Here is a 22,510-nt window from a genome sequence, read left to right on the forward strand (position 1 = left end):
TGGCACTGTCAGCGGTCAGAGATGTGGCACAGCCAGCGGTCAGAGATGTAGCACAGCCAGCGGTCAGAGATGTAGCACAGCCAGCGGTCAGGGGCGGGGCACAGCCAGCGGTCAGGGACGGGGCACTGCCAGCGGTCAGGGACGGGGCACAGCCAGCGGTCAGAGACGGAGCACAGCCAGCGGTCAGGGACGAGGCACTGTCAGCGGTCAGAGATGTAGCACAGCCAGCGGTCAGGGACGGGGCACTGCCAGCGGTCAGAGGCGGGGCACAGCCAGCGGTCAGGGACGTGGCACTGTCAGCGGTCAGAGATGTGGCACAGCCAGCGGTCAGAGATGTAGCACAGCCAGCGGTCAGGGGCGGGGCACTGTCAGCGGTCAGAGATGTGGCACAGCCAGCGGTCAGAGATGTAGCACAGCCAGCGGTCAGGGGCGGGGCACAGCCAGCGGTCAGGGACGGGGCACTGCCAGCGGTCAGGGACGGGGCACTGCCAGCGGTCAGGGACGGGGCACAGCCAGCGGTCAGAGACGGAGCACAGCCAGCGGTCAGGGACGAGGCACTGTCAGCGGTCAGAGATGTAGCACAGCCAGCGGTCAGGGACGGGGCACTGCCAGCGGTCAGAGGCGGGGCACAGCCAGCGGTCAGGGACGTGGCACTGTCAGCGGTCAGAGATGTGGCACAGCCAGCGGTCAGAGATGTAGCACAGCCAGTGGTCAGGGGCGGGGCACAGCCATCGGTCAGGGACGGGGCACTGCCAGCGGTCAGGGACGGGGCACAGCCAGCGGTCAGGGACGGGGCACAGCCAGTGGGGCGAGCTGAGGTCCCCATCCCATATTTCCGAGCGGTAGTGCCCAGCTCACAAACCAGAATCAGGACACCCACTCCAACAAGGCTGACTGACCCACAGGGTGACATGATGTCATTGACGTTACGTGCAAATGAGTGACAGAAAACCGACCGCGCATATATCACATCTGCTATTTTATTGTGTGGGCGCCCCGCGTCGCCCCTGCAAGATGCCGCCCAGAGCGGCTGCCCAAGTCACCCACACCTAAATCCACCAGTGGGCTCCACCCATGATGAGGCACGGCTGGTAAGTGGTGAGCGGTAAGTCACCTCGATAAGCCAATAACCCCGCTTCGTAGTACAGGCCCCTGGTTTGGCTTATCCTGCTCGTGTTTGTATTCTTAGTCCTTCCTAGTATTACCCCTCAGTGTTCGTCTGTGCTCCCTAGTTTGTGTTTGTAGTTTATTCCCCCTGTTGTCTTGTGCCGTAATTAATTGATTGATTGATTGTCCTCACCTGCTCCTCATTGGCCCTGGTCCTGTATAACCACACCTGCTGCTTGTTAGTCATGGTGCTCAGTGTCTTTGTCCTGCCCTTGAGTCAGCCATTGTGTGAAGATGATATGATATCACACCTTAATCGACTGCAGTGCACTGCTGTTACAGCTGCTTTTCAGTAAAATGTTTTAATTCTCATATGATGCTCATAACTAATCAGGAAAATGCAGAGCACCTGACTGCGATAAATATGCTTCCCTCCAGGAGTTCGGTTTGAAACATTTGACAGTAACTCCATCTGGAATAAGAGCCTCCTGTGGTAATTTCACGCCTTTAGGCTATGTGTGGGTGGCCGGATATGTGAAAAGTCAAAAACGGCATCGCTTCACATTACTTTCCACATACAATCCACATCACAAAGCAGCCAGACACCCCTTCAAGGCCGGAAAACGCAGTTTAGTCATTGGCCAGAGAGTCATGTCTCATATCCATGTACTGTGTGAGTTTGCTGAGGAAACTGACAGGAGAACAGGGACGGTTTGCATTAATGAAGCTGATTCTTATTGGTTATTTTGTATAATGCACTTTTAATTACACACATCCATCTTCTAACGCCCTATCCAGAGCTGGGTCACAGGGGGCTTGGAGCTCATCCCAGTCAGCACAGGGAAGAAGGCAGCCCAACACGGGCAGCCCACGTTAGGGCACATAGGATGTCAAGAAAACGGCAAGAGGCCACGGCTCGCCATGGGTACGAATGCGCACGCCGCCGAGCTGCAGTGCTGCGCGCTCAGCTGCATGTTTTTATAACATCTCATCTGGACCAAGTGTGAGAGGAAGGATTTTGAAAGGTGCTGCATTTATATGAACACTAATGTTAAATAATAATTATGATAATAATTACATTTTAGTCCGATTTAGCTGCATACGACTTAAAGCAAATCTAACTTTGATGTTTAGGTTTGATTAAGCAATAAAAGCGTAAAGTGAAAGAATAGATAATATCGATGCACGGCAAAGATTGTGGTTAACAGTTTCTGAAACCTAACAGGCATAGATAAGGCATTTCGAAACAACTGCATGCGGGCATCGCCTGTGACATCGAGCTCATAACCCTAATTTTTATCAGATGATTATTCTCGTACGTCTCTTCGGCGCCTGTCCGCCTCTCGCTGCGTACCTGCCCCGCTGCACACCGAGGTCTCGCTAAAAGCTGCCCCCTGGTGTTAAGTGTCCATCCGTCCAAGGTGGGCATCCGTGCCGAAGCGAAAGCCCGCTAGCAGAGAGACTCGGACCATTACATCTGGGCTCCGTCGGCGGCGCGGCGCGGAGCAGAGAGCGAGCAGGAGCGTGGAGGACGCGGGCTGCCCATCCGTCGGGCTCCGGTGGAGGAGTAGCGGAGGAAGCCGAGCTCCCAAGAGGAACACCTGATGAGCGACCCTGCGCCTCCCTGCCATAATAAACGGGTTTTATTCATTACTTAAATCGTTTTTTGTTTATGTACGACATTTTTAACTAGTCATGGCAAATCGACTAAAATAAAAACAACAGAGAGGTGAGTCTTTCTATTTTATTACCGCATAATTAATGCTGAAGGAAGTTGTGATTTTATTTGAATTCCCAGTGTAACATATAGACAGTCACCTAGGCTATGTATTGTGGTTACGCTTGATTTAAAAGCCAACTGATGTGGAAGGTGTATTAGATTTCAGTCTGTCTGGTTTTAATTAGGGTTTGGCAGACAGACAGACAGCGTTAAAAGTAAAAACATTTGGACAAAATTAGCCTCGAATTAGAAGCATGTCAGTTTGTTAATGTAATTCTCAACAACGTTCCGCCGTCACACTGGAAAAGTACCTCTAAGAAACCCCGTTCAAAAAAAAATTACATTTAAAGCAGTCTTATATTTACGCGAGTAAGCAAGTTTTTATTATGGTGTTTGTATGCAGCAGCAGCAGTAGTAATAATAATAACAATAATAACAATAATTAGTTACTATTATTGTTGTTGTCATTGTTGTTATTAGATCCTGTGTGGCACATATTGGCTCGCGAGTTTACATTGTGTTTTCGATATTGGGATGCCTCGTGCCATCTGACCCGTGCTTGATGGGACAGGATCCAGTATCAGCCGCATCATGCACTGTAATCTACAAGCGCTTGTGAAAAAAGTATACATATATATATATTCCACTAACTACTGTATATACATATATATACAGTATATATATATATACACACACACACACACACACACATATCAAGCGCTGATTTCTGTGTTCTGCACTTGCCAATTACACGAATTCGGCTACCGCGTACATGGTGAGGTTTTTCGTAATGATAAACTTGGGCAACTGCCTGTCATGACGCCAAGGGCGAGACTGCGGGCGTCATTACGCATATCGCACGCAGCTGGGATCGCTTTGGGGTCTGACGGCGCCCCGCAAAGGTAACGTGCATGTGAATGATTATGATAATGACAAAGCAGTACATCCCCGTTTCGGGAATATGCTGCTCTGGTGAATCACTCAGCACGCTGAAGCAAACCTACAGTCATCATCCCTGTGATGCTGCCACCAACAAAAATGTATTTATGTTCACAGGTTAGATTCACTCATCGCCCACGCGGGAATTGTTATGCATTATGCATATTTACCCGAAAGCCAATGAACCATAGACAGAGATATATAATTGGATCATTCAGTAAAATATTAAACGACACATTGACCCCATCAGTTAAATAAAATGGGATTCGTTGACCATTTATTATACCACGCATTCACAAACAATTTGCCACAAATCACTTAAGATTTTTCAAAGAAGCTGACCTACATGTAAATTTTTCCCGACCAATGTAAGCTTTAAAGGATAAAGCATGTATAAATACGTAAACTGCATTTGCAGAGAAGATGACCGCTGCTAATAAACTTCTGTTTGGGATTTGGCCGGCGTGGGCTCTCGATTTGTTCATCCGGACAGTTTTTTTTTTTTAGCAAAAACGAACAGTTTTTGGTCGTAGTAAACATGGCTATACGCCAGTTTCCCTAATACTGTACGGTCTGTCCCCAAGGGCGTAGGTTTGGATCCCCCATCTGTAGGCGTCAAACCAGCCCTGAACCCCCAGTCCCGCCAAACACGAATGGTCCTCCCCCAATACTGCACATACATCTACGCCCTTCGTTATTCCTGCCCATACTATCAGTTTGCATTTGATTAGTATATTTCTGTTGGGTTTTCTGAGAAAAAGGGAAAATATCTTGTTGAACTTTATAACATTTTGTGCACATAACGCGTACAGCTCTGGTTTCTAAGCAGAGAATAAGCTGTTTGCCGTTTTGGAAATTCAGTGTTTCAGGGTTGTATGTTCATTTACATAAATTACATCGTGCGTTTTTCTGTATATTAGGTGGATACAGGCTAGGCTGTCTTGCAATGGCTGTGTGTACATTTGGGTTTATTTTAGTATACGTCATGGAAACTAGTTTTTTTTTTTTTTTTGTAATGTTTCACCTGGGGGCAGCATGGTGGTGCAGTGGTTAGCACTGTTGCCTCACACCTCTGGGACCCGGGTCACATGGGTCACATGTGTGTGGAGTATGTCGTCGTGGGGTTTCCTCCGGGTACTCCGGTTTCCCCCCGCAGTCCAAAAACATGCTGAGGCTAATTGGACTTGCGTAGGAATGCATGTGAGAGTGAATGGTGTGTGAGCATGCCCTGCGATGCGAGCGATCCACTCTTGCACCATGTGTATGGAGTTTGCATGTTCTCCCCATATGGTCTCTGCGTTCTCTGGTTTCCCATCACAGTCCAAAAAGGTGAACTGGAGTTGCTAAATTGCCCTTAGGTGTGAATGTGCGTGTGAGTGAATGTGCGTGTGAGTGTGCCCTGCGATGGGTTGGAGCCCCATCCTGGGTTGTTACCTGCCTTGCACCGCAGCTTTTGGGATAGACTTCAGACCTCCTGTTACCCTGAACAGGCCAAGCAGGTACAGAAAATGAACGGATGACATAAAGAGTACCAAGAAATGTTCTTTCTGACAATTTAGAATTGAGTTGCTCAATATAGCCATCATCTGTCTTGATAATAGCTTCATAAACATGAGGCATTCAGCTAACAAGTTCCAACACGAAATCCGGCAGCACATCCCCCTAGCGCAGATGTAGATTGCTACCTCTGTAGACCACAGTGTCTCCCATTTGGAATCACCCACGATCCCTCTCGCTTGAAGGCTAAATGGACCCTACTGCTGGTTGTGTGCACCTCCGCCGTGTTCCCGCTTAGGATTCGTAAACCTTTGGGGCTCTGGCCTCCTTCTGAAACCCTGTTCCTCTTTGTTGAGTTGCAGGTTGCATTCCTGATGGAATGACATGCCTCTCAAATATGCCGCGGTAGCCAAGCTAATTGACCTTTCCGTGGATTTAGTGAAGATCAACAAAACAACAAAAAAACCTATGATTTCTCCTCCATGCGTGACAGTGAGACGCGTACATGCAGGGCTCACGTTCAGCTTCTCTGAATCACTCAAATACGTGATGGTCTGATGCCGCTGTTTTAAACTTTGAGTCATTAGTTCATAAAGCTAGCCATATACTTCAAACAACATCCAGACAAAACGAGATCGAACGCATTGGCGAGAACAATCTGTCGTGTAACTAAAACGACGTCGCCACTCTGTTCATTCTATGTCAATCCTAAAGGGCGTAGAATGTTTTCGATGCTGCAGACCTCCTACAGAGTGCAAATAAACATTTTGTGGAGAGTGCGTGAGCCATTTTAATAAAAAAGACAACTGTTCTCTTTATTAATAGCCACTATGAGTTTTATGCTAGCGGTAGCACAGACAGGGAAGCCAGCGATTTCCATGATATTCAAGGTTACAGACTAATGAATCACATGCATTCCACAGCAGACATTATACAGTTACAACATTTATAATTCACAGAAATAGATGAACACACATCTTAATTTACACCATTTAAGCAGTGCGGTGCAAAGCATGCTGGCAACTGCATAATTAGTCCCACTGACCAATCCTGTGGCGACACATGTATGCCAGCCAATCATGGACAGTGGGTGGGGTCAGAACAAACAAAAAAAGTTTCCCTGGAGCACCCTGAGCAAGTGGTGCCCCAAAACAGTGAACAGTTTCGTGCGTTCATGTGAAATTTATGGCCAGCCTAAGTCTGATGTTCACACCTGTTAACAGATGTCTCTGTCATTTAAAGCAAAACTAATTTCAAGCAGGTGTATTCAAACTTACGGTGTATGTACGTTAAACTGAAATATCTGAGACTGAATTCGCCAGTTGAGAATTGTGCATTTCCTCAGAAATGCAGTTTTCGTTCTGCATGCGGCAGTGCGGCTCTGTGGGGTGAAAGTCTGTGCCCGTCGTTAGAGGGTCACTGGTTTGAATCCCCTAGTTGGTAGGGTGACGTGCCTGCTGGGCCCGTGCTGTTTCTGAGGCAGTATTTTGCCATACTCTCCGATTCACGTTTGCACGCCACTTTGGACAAACGCGTCTACTAAATAAATATCATCTTGATTACGGTTGTTTACCTCCATGATTGCATCTCGAACACTCAGCCGTTTCCTGGTTTGTCAGTGCAGCGAGCGAAATGGCATTTCATTTACAGCAGAGCGGCTCATCTGACACAGCCTGCTGTCTTTAAAAAAATCGCACAGGTGTCCTTTCTTGTGCAGAAACCATGCAGCCTGTGTTTTCAGAAGCAAGTGGGAGGGGGGTGATGCTGTCTCTTTGTGGGGATGGTGAACGAGCGGCCGCTCACTGCTGGAATGTTTATTGCTCGCGCTCGTCATCCAGCAGTAACGGGCAGAAGTGATGCTGTCCTGCCCAAATGAAAAGCCTTTAAACAAAGGGGCAGCCGGTATCAATGCAACCCCTCAAGGAAAGGTGTCTGAACTGGCAGCAGCCAGGATAGATCATGATGCACCATCTCTCTCTCTCTCTCTTTGTGTCTCTCCCTCTGTTTCTCTCCCTCTCTCACTCACTCTGTCACTCTCCCTCTCTCTCTCACTCTTCTTCTCACTCTCTCTGTCTCTCTCTCTCTCTCTCATTCTCTGTCTCGCCCCCAGCGCCACTAATCGGTCTGCAAGCCCTTTTGTGCTGATCTGTGTCTAGAGTGTAGCTACTTCATAGTTTCTAATCTCGGGGGGTTTGATTTTGAGATTAGCGGGCTGCAAGGTGAATAATGAGGAGACTTCCTCATTACCCACATGGCGAGCTGAACCACGCGGCGAGGGCCTCGCATGCAGGGCTATTAGGGCTGTGGTCCCAGGCTAAATTGGCACGGTTTCACACGACGGTAGTTACAGGACACATACACCAGTCATTACACTAATGCATTTGCGGACGCTTGTTCCTTTGGAAGATCATGGAATTTAATTTGTGCAGATGGTGCAGCAAAAAAAAAGAGAGAATCAATCAGACTCCGCTGCATTTTCATGGGGTGGGTCCAGAGGCCATCTCTCGCAGCTACCTTTCTGAGTTAATCAAACTCTGAAAAGTATGTGACAGATTGCTCCCTCTCTTCCGCTGGGTGACTTCTCCAGGAGAGAATCATTAGATCAGGTGCCCTGGCCAGTACTAGTGTAGCTCCAAATGCAGGTCAGCTCTCCTTAAAGCGAGTGGCACCCAGGAGGGGTAGGAACTGTGTGAGGCTCTGGTACAATGCAACAGCGCCACCCAGCTGTGGCATGACGCCTGCGTTTAGGAATATTTTAGCGATGCGCTTAAATGCACATCATGGTACATATGCATGCTTGGGTGCATGACAGCGATGTGAAAGCGTGCGTCACTGCATTGGAATTAAGGGCAAAAATTATCATGACTTCAAAACTCCAAAAACTTCCAAAATTAAATTGAAGGGACTGTATCTAAATAATCTAAATATAAATGCAATCACTGGTGTTTATTAATACTGAGCGACAAGCCAGCCAAAATAGAGAGAATAATCAGTCATGTAGGAATAATGTGAGTTTTTTTTCTAAATACATTGCGGCAGGTCCTATTATCTATGAACCCATCTCTCCTATGTGTGTGTCTCGTAAAGTGTGAGTTGGAGATGAGGCTGGGACAGCCGAGAATGGGAAGACTTTAGAACAGGGTTTCCCAGTCCGGTCCTCAGGAACCCACAGACAGTCAACATCTTTAATGTTTGTACTCTTCATTCACGAAAAATACTATGCAAATGACAATCAGAAAAACAGAGGCTTTAATCATTATAAAATAATTGAAATGACATTATAAGAAGCACATAAGATGCTTTGATTGGTTAGGCAAGAGGTGGGATGACATCTGATTGGCTCCGCAGATGTATACAATAACCTTAGATGCCTCTTTACGGGATCTTGGCGCCATAAAGCCTTTCGCAACCAGCGCAAATATTCAGTATCCAAATATGAAAAAATAGGTTAACCCATCAGAAATGTTACGGACTTTATTCTGTTAAATTTTAATAAAGGGCCAGTTGGACAGCGGGATTAATGAACAAATTGAGAGTGACGGCTAAATTGGTTCAGAAAGTGTGAAAATTCAATCAGGGTGTTTAAGTCGCCTTGAAGACACGCTGTGGCCCAGGGCTGTGAAGTGGTGTCCACAGCACCCGAGGCCTTGCAGGGCTCCCGCAGGCTGTCAAAGCCAGGCAGAGAGTACGGCTGAGCCCTGTCGTCCAGATCTGACGGCCGCCGGGCCCACCCGTCTTCACAGGGCTTCAGCACCGCAAGTGCCGTACCCTTACTTGTTGCTATGCTATGATGTTGCTACCATGGGAACGCAAAGAATGCCTCTACTGTTATGGGAAACTGGGGTGATCTCACCACTGTGGGAACATGTGGAGATGACCATGGGAACAAGGTCGGGGGAATCGGAACAGGCAGGGCTGTGGACCAGCAATTGGGATGCTGCCGTTTCAGCCCCATTACCTGCGTCTCCCCATTCCGGGATCAATGAGGGAGGGGGGCGCGATGGTAAAGATATGACCTGGTTATTAGATTAATTTTGAATGCTACAGCAGCTGTTGCAATCGCATTATGATAAATGTAGATGGTTGTTGTGGCCAGGAAGACGTCAACCCAGATTCACAGAATGACTGATAAGGTTCCACTGGATGAGTGTTTAGTGACGACCTGAGATAGCGGTAATCAAGGGCATTATATTTCAGCGCTAATGCATCTCCGCAGAAGTAATCAGCCATCGCTCAGAAGGGACGGCACAAATCACCCCACCAGTGTGACTTCAGATCTAAGTCTCAGTCTGACTAATAATTCAAAAGCAGAAGCAGTCCGATACATAATGATTATAACAAATGTTGTTGTCATCTTTGAATCGTTAATGACAGCAGTGTAAACCATAGGAATACTTTAATAATATTACATCCCGCAGCTAATGGCTTTGTCATTGCCTTACACTCCTGGGCAAAATGTAATAGTGTTTCAGATATTTTTTGTGAGACGTATATTAGCTCTATATATTCAGGACAGTGCACTAGCGGAGAGACGCAAGATAAATACGACAAAGATTAATGGCGACGCTGAAATGTGGGTGAGCGTGAAGAGACTGGGAACGGATCAAAAAGGCAGCCAGAAGACCTCTGTGACAGGCAGGCAGGGGGAGCAAAGGGAGATTATTGGGGGGCAGGGGAAATAAAGCCACCGGCAGATTTATAAGATCAGAGCATCTGTCACTCACTGTCACCCCCGGAGAGCCCGTCTTCCTGATCCCGCTCATGTCGGAACTTGCCCATCCTGTGGTTCTGCAGTGGTCCAGTTGGCAGGCTGAGTGACACAATGGTCACCGTAGTAGCTGGACCGTACCTGAAAGATGGAGGAAGGTCAGGAGATCGATGCTCACAACGCTGCCCACTTGTAGTGGGATTACTGCTGAATACTAGTGTCGGCTGGTTTTATCTGTAATGTGCAAAGTAACGCCTTTTTTGGGGGCTACTGGAAGAATGGTCTCAGGTGGGAAGGTGACTGGCAATCGATATGAAATCTAACAGGAGTTGTCAGAAAAACAGCTGGCATTGCAGCAGGGCCGTGCTCTGGGTTCCAAAAATAGCCTTTCTTTGTCACCTCCCCAGGCCGCGGAGCGGTGGGTTGGACCTGTCATCACACCTACGTTTGCTTTTATGTGGCCGGGCGCCCCGGCTTTCGTCCCCTTTCGTCCATCACTCTGGAGCTTATCTCCTCTACTCTAGCAAGCTGAAGCCCACACTGGAGCATCTGCGTTCCAGGTCTGGAAGGGGCTTTGGAGCAACAAAGGAGGTAGTTGGGGTGGTAAGCTGGAGCAGGACTGGTTGGCACTTGCAATGGGGGGCGGAGTCTGCACCTTGGCTAGGAGGGATATGAATGTAATATAGCTGTATTCTGGCATTACAAGGGGAGCATACTGAGTTCTGAGGGAAGGACTGGCCAGCAGTTTGTAGAGATTTTCGTTTGTAATTGCGAACTCAAATTGGTCAAGTAGATGCATAGCTTTGTGCTCCGTTTAATTCTGATTGAGGCAAACCTGTATTCTTATTTAACATTCTCACTTTTATTATTGTTTAAGATAGATAGAAACTTTATTATTCCATGGAGGGAAATAGGGGATTTCGTGTGTACCATTGAGCAATTTGTGGGTTATCTGGTCAATAGATGGTACAGGTTCGAGTTTTGACAATTACACAAAATCTGCATCACTAAATCAACAGCGAATGAGTGATGATGTTGATTTTGGCTGCTAAACAGAGGTGGATCCTCTTTCTGCACTCGAGCGCTTGACTTTCCCCGGGAATAATGGTACGGTGGTATTCTTATGGTAAATTGCTTGTTGTGATAACATGGTGGTGGGCCTTAAGTACAGACTCCACAGCTTAAAGGTCATATTGATGCTGGAAAATGATGGCTGGGTAATGATTTTGATTACAAATCCTCCACTCCAAATCTTAGCCCTTCACCGTTGATGTTAGTGTTCCCTTGGGTGCTGTTCCAAGGATTCTCAATAATGACACTCACAGCAACTCTGTGTCCCCTCGCATGTAGGAGGGGGCTCCGTGGTGCTACTTTGCGGAGCCGTGTCTCCTCAAAGAAAACTGGGATCCGTGGGGTACTCGAGGGTTCATACGCGCCTCTCCACGTCATGAAGTGCCATCAAGAGCCTCTCGCCCAGTTGTGCATAATCTAGCCAAGTGCACTGCTGAATTATTCATTGTCTTCGCTGACTTTCACTGGCAGGATGTCCAGGACGGATTTGGCTAAGATCACACTCTGCCTGTCTTCCTGCCCGCTTGGGCTTTGGTGCCAGATCACTCAGGAATATCATCTGGCAAGGTAATAAACAGTCATTTCAAATGATTTATGCTGTCTCTTTATTTGTGTTCGGTAGCTGACAGCCAGTCACTGCTGTAGTCCTTACATTCTTTAGCAGGCCATTGTTTTTCAGAGGACATTCTATTTGTTCAGATGTCACAAAGACGAAATGTTTGGAAAATGGTGTTCATTTTCATTCAGAATATCCAGCAAGTCATTCAGATAAAGCAGGTTTTATTTTTATTTTTTTTGCTTAGGCAGGTGACACTCAGAAGGTGGTTCCTCTGCTGTGATGTGGGATTGAGCTGTGATTGGTCACTTCACCTTACCGTTACCATGGGAATGAAACAGGACCATTTTTTCCCATTTTCAGGTTAATGCTGTAAAGATGGCATCACTACAGTGCATTAAGACCTTTTCAAGGCATATTAAACCACAACTTCTTCACGTTTGAACTCGGCAAGCAGCCACAAATAAAAGAGTCGTACAAACATAAAGTGTCGTAACGTATTCACACTGAGGGGGAATTTTCCTGGCATTTTCCTTAAATTAACTCCTGGAATTCTTATTAAAGTTCTCTCCAGAAATTGAAAATTAAAGGCAATAAAACCAAAAATGGTTCAAAAATGGTTACACCATGACCTTGTATAGGATAAGCAGGTATAGAAGATGGATGGACGGATGGATGGACGGATGGATGGATGGATGGATGAAGAAGCACTCTCACATTTGGCTAAATCAAGACCCTGACTTTTAACCGGCTCCATTTGACCCTAAAATTGTTTTTAGACATTAAAGAGAATTTGAGCATCGTGTGTCTCTGCGACCCAGTGTCTGTAACACTGCCAGTGAACTGAAACAAGATAATTAGCTTAACGGCAGTATGGTGTCACACTGGGGAGCAGCGCAGTCCTGTGGCTTCAGCGCTGAGGGTTTGAAGCCTGTTCCCAGTCTCCCACTGTGGCCAGTTTACACATTTCCTCCATGTTTGTCTGCGTTTCCTCTAAATACTCCAGGTTTCTCCTACAGTCCAAAAGCATACAGTTAGTGTGTGTGTGTGTGTGTGTGGTTTCATCCAGGTTCTCTTTTTCCATCAGAATTCAAAACTGTGCAATTTAGTGTCTTTAGATTGCCCATAATATGTGTGTGTGTGTGTGTGTGTGCGTGTTTGTGTGTCTGTGCATGTGTGTGTGTTCTGTGACAGGCCGCCTGCGGGATGGGCTGCAGACTGAAGGCACGGCAGCCTTCTGCTTTGAAAGCAGTTATGTGAGATGAACGAATGGAGGCTGCAGATGCCCAATGACACACGCAAGCGAAAATGCCTTGTAGCTACTGGCTACTGGCAGCTTACTGTCAACCAGCGTAGAAAAGGTCAATACAAACCTATCCACACCTGAAAATGAGTATCCAAGGGAGTCTGAGTGGAGTACAGATACGCGGATGGACTGAGCCTTCTGACCGTGTGTGGAGGTAGCGGGAAAAAAAAAAACACTGTTTACCGCAGAGAATGCGGAGATTCTAATGCGACGCACAAGTCAGAAGCATATTTTTATAGAAATTCATTGATGAATCCTAGTGGTTGCTTGAATAAAAATTAAGCTACTTAAACGCAAGCGACTGGACTTTATTAGTGTGCCACTGTTCTGTCTGTAGGTCACGCCTAACACGCCTCACTGAACCGACAACCTAAGCACCACTCTAAAGCACAATGAATTTCCCCCAAAGCAAATTTATATTCCACCCATTCATGGCAGACTGACCGGCTGACCCCTCAACATGCCATGCATTATATATCACTAAATATAATGCATATACAGCTCCAAAATAACAAAAAAAAAAAAGTTCATAGATGGGACCGAAAGCCCAATCAGAGACTGATTCCCCAGGTGGGGGGGGGGTCTATCTGCTGCATCGGCCAGCCGAGCTGAGATCCAATTAGCTTTGGGCTTCGCTGAGCTAATTGTCTGCCTTACCGGTTATCTGTGAAGGTCGCACTTCTTTAGCATGCGGGATTGATGCTCTGTGAGGCCAAAACTATTACAGTCACAGCATGCGCTTTGAAGACGGAGAGCATGCGGTACAGGGCACCGGCCGCACTGTAAACACTCCCGTGAAGCAGCAAGTTCAAGGATGTCATTCCCAGTGTAGGGTACAAGCTTAGGGGACGATAATCAAGAGCTCAATTATCATATGCATGGACCAATATCTGCCCTGTCCCGTCTGTCGTCCTTGGTCTGGCCAGCAGGTGTCGCTGGCCATCCCGTCCCGTTTGAGTCCTGAGTGTGTAGTGAAGACCTACACTGAGGCTAGGGCTGCAGCTATCGATTATTTTAGTGATCAGGTATTCTATCGATCATTCCATCGATTAATCGAGTAATAGGATAAGAAATACTTTTGTCTTATTAAAGAGCAATAGTAACTATTCAAAAAAGTAAAAATAGACGGGTCTCTTAAAATGATGTACATGTTGCTGGAACACACAGCAAACACTTTGCTATTTATATTATTAATATTATTATAATTATGTAATATTATTCATATTAATGAATCTGCAAAATAATATTACTAAAGCCTTGAAACAGATCTAGCTGAGTACACCCCATGCTCACCTTTAGACTCACCCCTGCATGCTAGCTGCAGGTATCACTGTGACAAAGTGTGACGTACGGCTGCTGTCAGCCTGCTGCAAGTTCCATCCATCCATCTTCCAAACTGCTTATCCTACTGGGTCGTGGGGGGTCCGGAGCCTATCCCGGAAGCAATGGGCACAACGCAGGGAACAACCCAGGATGGGGGGCCAGCCCATCGCAGGGCACACTCACACACCATTCACTCACACATGCACCCTGCTGCAAGTTGCCAAATATAAATATTATGTCAAACTAAGCTAACAGTTGTGCCCTTGAGAGGTAAAGTGCGCTATCCCACATGTCAGTCAAAAATGAGTTTAGCGTCCAGTATTAATTATTGAGGTTCTATCAATGTTTTAAATATACCGAGATCTGTGCTACCTATGATATATGTGGGTATAGGCACACTGATTTTTTGAAAATATTTCAACTTTGGAGCTCATTTTCTCAAAACTTTGTTTTTGTGGGATAGCCCACTTTACCTCTCAAGGGCACAGTTTATCTGCATACAGATAGCTTCTATTTTACCTTGTATAGCTTTACTGTAACCTTGCTGCTGTGTGAGACAAACGGCGGTGGATGGGAGCAGCTGAAAACATCGCTTTTCTTTACCTTTCAGCTTGTTGAACAGCTGGTTTGATTACGGACTCTCGCCAGCTCTTTACCAGTAAAGGTTTAGTAGCGATTTACAAGCACTGCTGCTGTTTTCCTTCACTGCACCTGAGTTCACCGTCTCTGTAACGGAACCGTCTCTTTGCTCTTAGTGTATAGACGGGCTCCAGTTCCATGTTAAACTACGACAGCATCATTTTCACTGCTGTCGTGTTATCGGTGTTTTTTTTTTGAGGAAAAATAGAGGCTGAATCTCGTTATACTTTTTTATTCACACATATGCCCATAAATACGTTTCTATCACAGGTCTATTTTAGCCGCGAATGTGAGTGAAACGCTCTCGCTTACCTTGTACCGGTTCCGCTCTGTGGACTGGATGCATAGACTGCGTGCTTTCTGTGGAGATGTTGAATCATTGACGTTGTGCTATTGTGGAAAGCTAATTCGGTTTTACAATGGACACACTATACAGTATTTTCGCTTTTCTTTTGTTTGAAATGGTCCCAAACTCGACATTTTTCTTCTCCTCCGACTTTCCTCACTACTTTCCCTGTCTTCCTCCATCGCGCCATCTAATCAAACCTGCTACACGTAATGCAGCGTAAGCACACTGTGCGACAGTAATAATCCTCCGGGTGAAACACGCTGATCACTAAGCAGTACGTAGACGTGCGGATTACACGAAGCATCGAAGCAAAGAATTTGCATCGAGGATTTTTTGTAATCGAGTTATTCGAGTTACTCGATGATTCGTTGCAGCCTTAGTCCCAATGCCCACCCGCCTTTGCTTTCATATGATTATTCTGTTTGATTTCCCTTAATAAAGCCCCTTTGCTGTTACCTGGCCCTATGGATTGTCCCTCCTCTCTCGTTGCCCCATCGAACAGTGCATGTAGTCGTATGTGTATTACATCATGAGGACCCAAAATAAAACATTTTTCCGGTTCCCACAATATATGCCTGCATTTAATTAAATCTGTGAATAAAATCAAAATAGGCAAAAGTCTCCCCAGGAATACTACCAGTGTGTATGTGTGTGTCAGGTAGGTTCTGTCGCTCATGCTCCCATCAGATCACCAGGCTTCTGTTCCAAATGGTGCCTTTGAACTGAAGTTGTTAATTTGATCACCTGAAATAGACCTTGCAATTTTCTGTTTGATGGATGAACACAGAATTAGATTGCTTCAGGCCTGCATCGCGGCCTGTTCTTGGCTTGTATCAGGACTGTGTGTGTGTCTCGACCCATGAACTGTCCAGGGGACTGGCTGTGTGTCTGCCACAGTGTCCATCGCATCTGTAAAAACTGCTCCAGGGTGCTGTCGTTCAGGTTTAACGGAAAAAAAAAACCCACATGAAAGGGTAAAGTGTCTCTTTGTGTAGCGGCTAATATCTGTTTGATGTTCCAGTGGGAGGCAGTGATCTTATTTACAAAGCAAACCGAAGAAGAGGAAAAGCCCGCAAAGTGGAGAAGCAGAGATTGGTTTATAAAGGAGAGAACATTATAGTCTGCTTATACAGGGATGCACCAAAGCAATTTGTGATTGCAGTGCCAATTTAGAAAGGCCTGTTTTTCTTCTTTGTAACCTACAGCATTTAGAATTATGTTCACAAGTAAGAGATTAGTGTGGAAATTAAGCATGTGAAGTTTAGCAAGGTCAGAGTCGGTGCTTATCACTCTCAGGAGTGACACCGCAAGCTTGGTGATGAGGGCAGAAACTTGGACGTCAGAGACTGCGACTGAGAAGCGGGGAATAGGCTCAGATCCTGCCGGTATCCCTCTGATTTTTTAAACAAGTGCAAAAGCCTACTGTTGAGGTGCAGATTTCCTTGTGTAGCAGGTAAAATGTTTGCTTAAAGGTACCGTCACCTTGCCTGCGCGTATCAAAATGAGGAAAAGCAGCATCAATGAAGAGCTCCCGTCCTCCAATGCAATAAAAAACATGCTTCGAGTGGCACAGAGGAGCCCATCTTAAGCGCGGCGTTTAGATGAATTCCTAAGTGGTCTCTGAATGACAGCTGATTCGGTTATAATGGAGATAATCCCCAAACTCTCTGTTGGGGGGAATGTTTATGCATGTAATTGCATTGTTTACTTGATACAAAATGTCAGCGCAATAGCTTGAATGTCAAATGGAAAAGAGCTCGCTAGGGCCTCCTGCTGGGCAGGGAGTGGCATAACAGTAGGTCAGGAAGAAATGTGAGATGTTTGGATTGAAATGTTTTCCAAGGTCTCACCTGTCCGCCACCATTATAGCAACTTAGCAGATATTTTTACCCAAATTCATTCTCCTAAGACAGAATCTTACACTTTAACCTGTTAAACAGATGGATTATGTTTTTGGAGAAATTTACATGAATTTTCTCTGCTCAAGGTTATGACAGAGGGTCCTTGTTTGGGATTTGAATCAATAAACTACAAGCCAAAATTAATCTTGGTTTAAAAGTACCAGTTCTCAGCCAAATCCTACACTAGAATGCATCTAAGAACATTTCTCGAATTTTATCTGTGACCCTCATCGGCCAGAAGCCATACAACAGTGAATCCGTTTTTTGAGTTCCTCTCCTACATTCTGTCACTTTATTACCATTTATTATGCAAAATAGATTCTCTCGGAATGCAACATGACTGATTTGCTTTTTCATTTTTTTCTAAACCAATTCCCATTCATGAGGACAATCAACCGTAATCTGAATAAACGTCAGTTTGCCCACAAGTTGGTACCCCCTCATGTTGGTACTGACCTTCAAAGGCTGGCTGTATGTCTTAGTGCCGCTCGATCTGCATGTCAATCCTTAAGACATTCCTAGTGGGTCACAACTCCAACTCTACCCTCATGCTCCCCTGGTTATTTTCCGTGTAAAAGTGGCTCTCGCTATAAAAACCATTGGAGACCACTGGTATACATGTTCCTATACAGTACTTGTTCAACAGTTCATGAAAATGCCACAGTGTCAGACGAATGATCAGTGATACTACATGATGAGCGTTCAGGTTTAGTTTGGGGGGGGCATCTAAGTGTCCTATTTTCTTCAGTCACGGGTAGGCAGGCCCTCCCACCCCACCCTTCCTCGCCCAGGGTTAACACCTCATTGGAAATGGGTCCAAAACTATATTTAATATATACATTAATAAGGCAGACAGCTCTTTGTTCTTAGGAATCGTTCGCACTTGATGACACTGTGGTTTGGTTGTTGTTGGCTCCTACTGCTTCTGTAATTTTTTCAATATTCCTCCAATTTCAGCTCCAACTGCAGGATAGTGACTGTTTCTCCGTCACTGCGAAGAAAGGCGGATCTTTAGCAGGCAGCCTAAGGATTTCGCAAATGACAACCTGAAGTCTCTGGATGGAAGCAATATAGCCTTCTAAAGAACAGACCGAAATAGACAATGCTGCGAGCTCCTTGGCAACTTCGGCACTGGCACCGGTACTCGGTGTAAATGACGTCAATCTGAGTTTGCGATCAGAGGCTCTCCTTCAAAGTAAACGATAAACCTGAGTAAGTGAGGTGGCAGCTCTTTCAGACGACAAGGGTCTAGTTCCTAATCAGAAATCTGTCTAGTCCAGCTCTCAGGTAGGAATCTGGCGCAGGCGTGGTCTGCGTGTGCCCCGGATGCGACCACAAACACTGCGGTGTAAACAGTAGGCACCTTAATTCTGTGTCCTGACCATCGCGCTTTCCGAAGTACCTCAGCTGAGAACCCACTTTCAGGCAGCTTCTGGGGCTGCTTGTCATTCATCGCCATCGTACTGCTTTTCCTCGATGATATTAGAATTCACCAGTATGAGAAAATGCTTCCCAGTGTGAGAAATGGCTTCCCAGTATAAGACTCATCTTCATATAAACAGTGGATGTGCCACATTTTGGCAGTGACGTAATCGAAAAAGCAATTGAGTTACACTGGATAAAACTACAGCCGGTTCAGTGTGAATGTTTCTAAGTCTGTATTGTGAGTGAGAGAGACCTTAAATATCAGAGTGGGAGGGTGTGCCCAGACTTTTGGCAGTTACATCATTGTTTATATATATCTAAAATTCAAGATGTTTCTGTGCTGCCATCAAGCGGATAGTACTGTAGTACTATTATAGTAGAATTGTAGTATAGTAGTAATGCATGAGTACCACATCATGGGTGAGCGGCCTTTTGGTCTGCTGGTCCCGATTCAGTGACCCAGTGGTCCGGGATACTGTCCCACTTTGTGCTTATTTACTCAGCTGAGGCAGCAATCAGACATCTGCGTCTGATGTGTCTGGACCTGCCGTGGTGAGGCTCTAGCGCCCCCTGCTGGGCCATCGCCTGCGTTGCCCTGTCGGTACAGCATCCCACATCTGCTTGGGCATCTGTTTGTGTTTTAGCCCGTTGTGCTGCATGCATGACTGCGAGTCGCACTCATATTTCTCATACCATGGGCCAATGATCTTCTGGACTCAGCAGGACCGTTCTGCTTGCAGTCTACATGTTGCGTGTTAAATGACTGTCTGCCTGCTCTCACTTCCAAGCCTTTTGTCATCTCCCAAATAAATATGTTATGTCGCTCCATGCTGTAAGGTGTGGAGAGTCTAGACACTTCTGCAAGCACAATTCGTCACGGTCGAAAGCTAATAGCTGCAGCCAATTAGACACACTGCTGCGGGCAGAGTCACAGATTCCATATAAGCCAGTGTGATATATTCGATCCGCAAAGTAAAGAAAAAAGAAAAAAAAAAAAAAAGAACGCTGTAAAATGTCACCATTTCTAGAAGTTGATAAGGCGTGACCTACAGAAACAGCTCTGCCTGTCTGCTAAATTCACCTGCCAGGGTGTTTCAAGGGCCCTTCGCTTCATTCTCACCTTCAGTTCGCCAGTTTTTGCCAAGAATGCTGGATTCCACTCGCTTCAAAGAAAGCCCCTCTCCACTCCGCAGTTAAAATACCATTCTTTAAGACCTCCAAGACGGCGATCCCACAGAGAGGTCATTACTGCAATGTTTATTTCCCAAACAGAAGGTCTTTTTAGTCGCGGTATGTTCACTGAAGGAAAACCACGCAGCCCAGAAGCCGAGGCTGCGGTATGAATGAAGGGCACGCTTAAGCTAGCAAGCGTCAAGTACGTCTCCTACTACATGAAAAGGATGAAGGGTACTACTTGATTGTGATTTTGTTTTGAAAGCCAGCAAGGAGAACTTCATTTATGTAATACCAAAGACATACAGCACTCACAGCATGAAAAATTCTTATTTTGATTCACAGAAATCTGCCTTGATAATTATAAGCACACTCTGCCTCTCCGCCTTCACATTTGTCTAAAGCTTTAAAGGGCAGGATTACAATTTCTGAGCCCTCCACAGGATTTAAACCAACAACCTTTGCACTTTTAGCACGCCGTTGTATTTGTCGAGCTACGGCTCCCACACCTACAGGAAGTTTATGTTCTAATGACTTTATAATCCATTGCGCTTTTCACCCGATCTGCTGCAGGAAACTCATGCAGGAAAGACTGACCTGAGACGTCATGTCCCTCCAGCAGTGTTCGGCGCCCCCTGATGGATACAGCTAGTCCTGCCATGATGGAGGCGGGGAGCTTCCCACAGGCGGTCCCCACCGTCCCCAATGCCACCAACTGCTCGGGGTCTCCGGGGGGGGCCTTACAGCCAAAATCAGCCACGGAGGCCACGCTGGTGGCTGTGTTCCTCGGGATCCTGACGCTGATGACTGCCCTGGCCAATGGCGGCGTTATTGCTGCCATCAGTACCACCAGAAAACTCCACCTTCCCGCCAACTACCTCATCTGCTCATTGGCCGTCACTGACCTGATGGTGGCGGCCCTGGTGATGCCCCCCAGCACGCTGTACATCACAGCGGAGGCCTGGTGGCTGGGCCGCATCGCCTGCGAGGCCTGGCTTAGCATGGACATGACCTGCTGCACCTGCTCCATCCTGCACCTATGCGCCATCGCCCTGGATCGCTACTGGGCCATCACCGACGCCGTCCAGTATGCCCGCAAACGGACCGCGCGCCGTGCCGCCGCCACCGTGGCGACCGTCTGGGCCATCTCCGTGTCCATCTCCCTGCCGCCGCTGTTCTGGCGGAGCCACCGCGCCTTGGGGGCGGTGCCCAGCAGCGCCGCCCAGTGCATCATCGAGCACGACCACGTAGGATACACGCTGTACTCCACCTTCGGGGCTTTCTACATCCCCCTGGCCATCATCCTGGTCCTCTACTACCGCATCTACGCGGCCGCCAAGGCGCTCTACCAGAAGCGAGGATCCATGCGCTACCTGAGTGGGCGCAGCACCGACAGCCAGAACTCCTTCGCCTCGGACCCCACACTGGACCTCGACCGGCTCCACGTCACCCTCCGCGTGCCACCCTGCGAGGTCTGCTCCTCATCCCGGGAGCGCAAAGCCGCCCGCATACTTGGCCTCATCCTGGGGGCTTTTGTCCTCTGCTGGCTGCCCTTCTTTGTCAAGGAGCTCCTGGTGGGCCTGCACCTGCTGAGCCCTTCTCCGAAGGTATCCGACACCCTCACCTGGCTGGGCTACGTCAACTCTCTCATCAACCCCCTGCTTTACACCAGCTTCAACGAGGACTTCAAGCAAGCCTTTAAAAAGCTGTTCAGGTGCAAAGACCACACGCAGACCATGCACAGACCACGCGTAGACCACTCATAGGCCACGCGTAGACCGCAAAGAGCCACGCCTTAGGACAGGACCAGTAACATTCTGTAAAGTGTTGTCATCTGCCAGCTCGTGTTTTTTCTTTGTCTTTCCCAATAAAACTATCGACAAAATTCACAAGTTCATATACATTCATCTCCAAAAAGGCAGCGTTGAGGAGAGGCAGGAAATCACGTACAAGAACAGCTGTAAAACCAAAAATGGGAGGACCTGTTAATCTACAGTAAACGGGGCAGCACAGCTTTGTGGATTTGTATTCCATTTTGTTTCCTTATTAAAGTATCACCACAAACTGGAGAACGAGGACTCAACTCACCTGTGTTCCTGTTATTGTTTTCATTTTGGTAGCTTAACCAGTACGTTGGTCCAAAGGGAATGAAACATTTACCTATTATCCTATTGACCACAACACCAGCTGCAGTCCTGCTGTCCTGAGGCATTACCGGAAAGTGGTGATTTGAGATTTTAAAAAAAATAATAATAATCAGATTAGACAATTTCCTAAGGATGCAGCTGTGTAAGCCATTTAATTTTACTGGGAATGAGTGTTTGGAGACACTCAAATGAAACCTCATTCGTCTCAGACCTGAGCTTCCTACAAGAATTTCCTCCATGTAATGAACCATCAAGCCGTTCTAGGCACGAATACGCTGTTTATTTGCGAGCCAGTCATTCGCTGAGGATTCAGACTGAAATGCGAAACGTTTATACGTTCTAGAAAGGAGACACACCCATTAAACACGCCTCTCTTGCTAAATAGCTAGAAACTCGGCCATGTTTTAGGATTCAGCGTGTTCACTGAGCATGTGTTATAAAATGATGCAGCTCTGCATCCGTTCGTGTCACTTCATCTTCCTACATTTCTATGTCCTGTTGAGCTGCAAGTCAGAGACGTTGCTGGCAATAATATAAAGCTTGTCTCCTTCAGGGTTCAACGTGATGGTGAAATGCATGTATATGTATATCAATAATAGCATAGTTACCTTCTAACTCAACTAAAGGATTTTTTTATACAAAAAAAATA

General features: G+C 46.7%; 1 protein-coding gene across 2 annotated transcripts; it reads left to right on the forward strand.

Moving 5' to 3' along the window:
• Positions 1-1,876: 1,876 nt before the first annotated feature.
• On the forward strand, positions 1,877-22,385 carry LOC125714970 (5-hydroxytryptamine receptor 1E). 2 transcript variants are annotated; one of them, XM_048986145.1, is made up of 3 exons: positions 1,877-2,032; positions 2,529-2,836; positions 20,288-22,385. In XM_048986145.1, the coding sequence occupies exon 3, from the start codon at positions 20,353-20,355 to the stop codon at positions 21,478-21,480; it is 1,128 nt and encodes a 375-aa protein (XP_048842102.1). In that variant the 5' UTR covers positions 1,877-2,032; positions 2,529-2,836; positions 20,288-20,352; the 3' UTR covers positions 21,481-22,385. The 2 variants fall into 2 exon arrangements, with proteins under 2 accessions (XP_048842102.1, XP_048842101.1); XM_048986144.1 differs by lacking the exon at positions 1,877-2,032 and having other exon boundaries at positions 2,393-2,836.
• Positions 22,386-22,510: the final 125 nt, after the last annotated feature.

Source organism: Brienomyrus brachyistius, chromosome 19, assembly GCF_023856365.1.
Source record: "Brienomyrus brachyistius isolate T26 chromosome 19, BBRACH_0.4, whole genome shotgun sequence".
NCBI lineage: Eukaryota > Metazoa > Chordata > Actinopteri > Osteoglossiformes > Mormyridae > Brienomyrus > Brienomyrus brachyistius.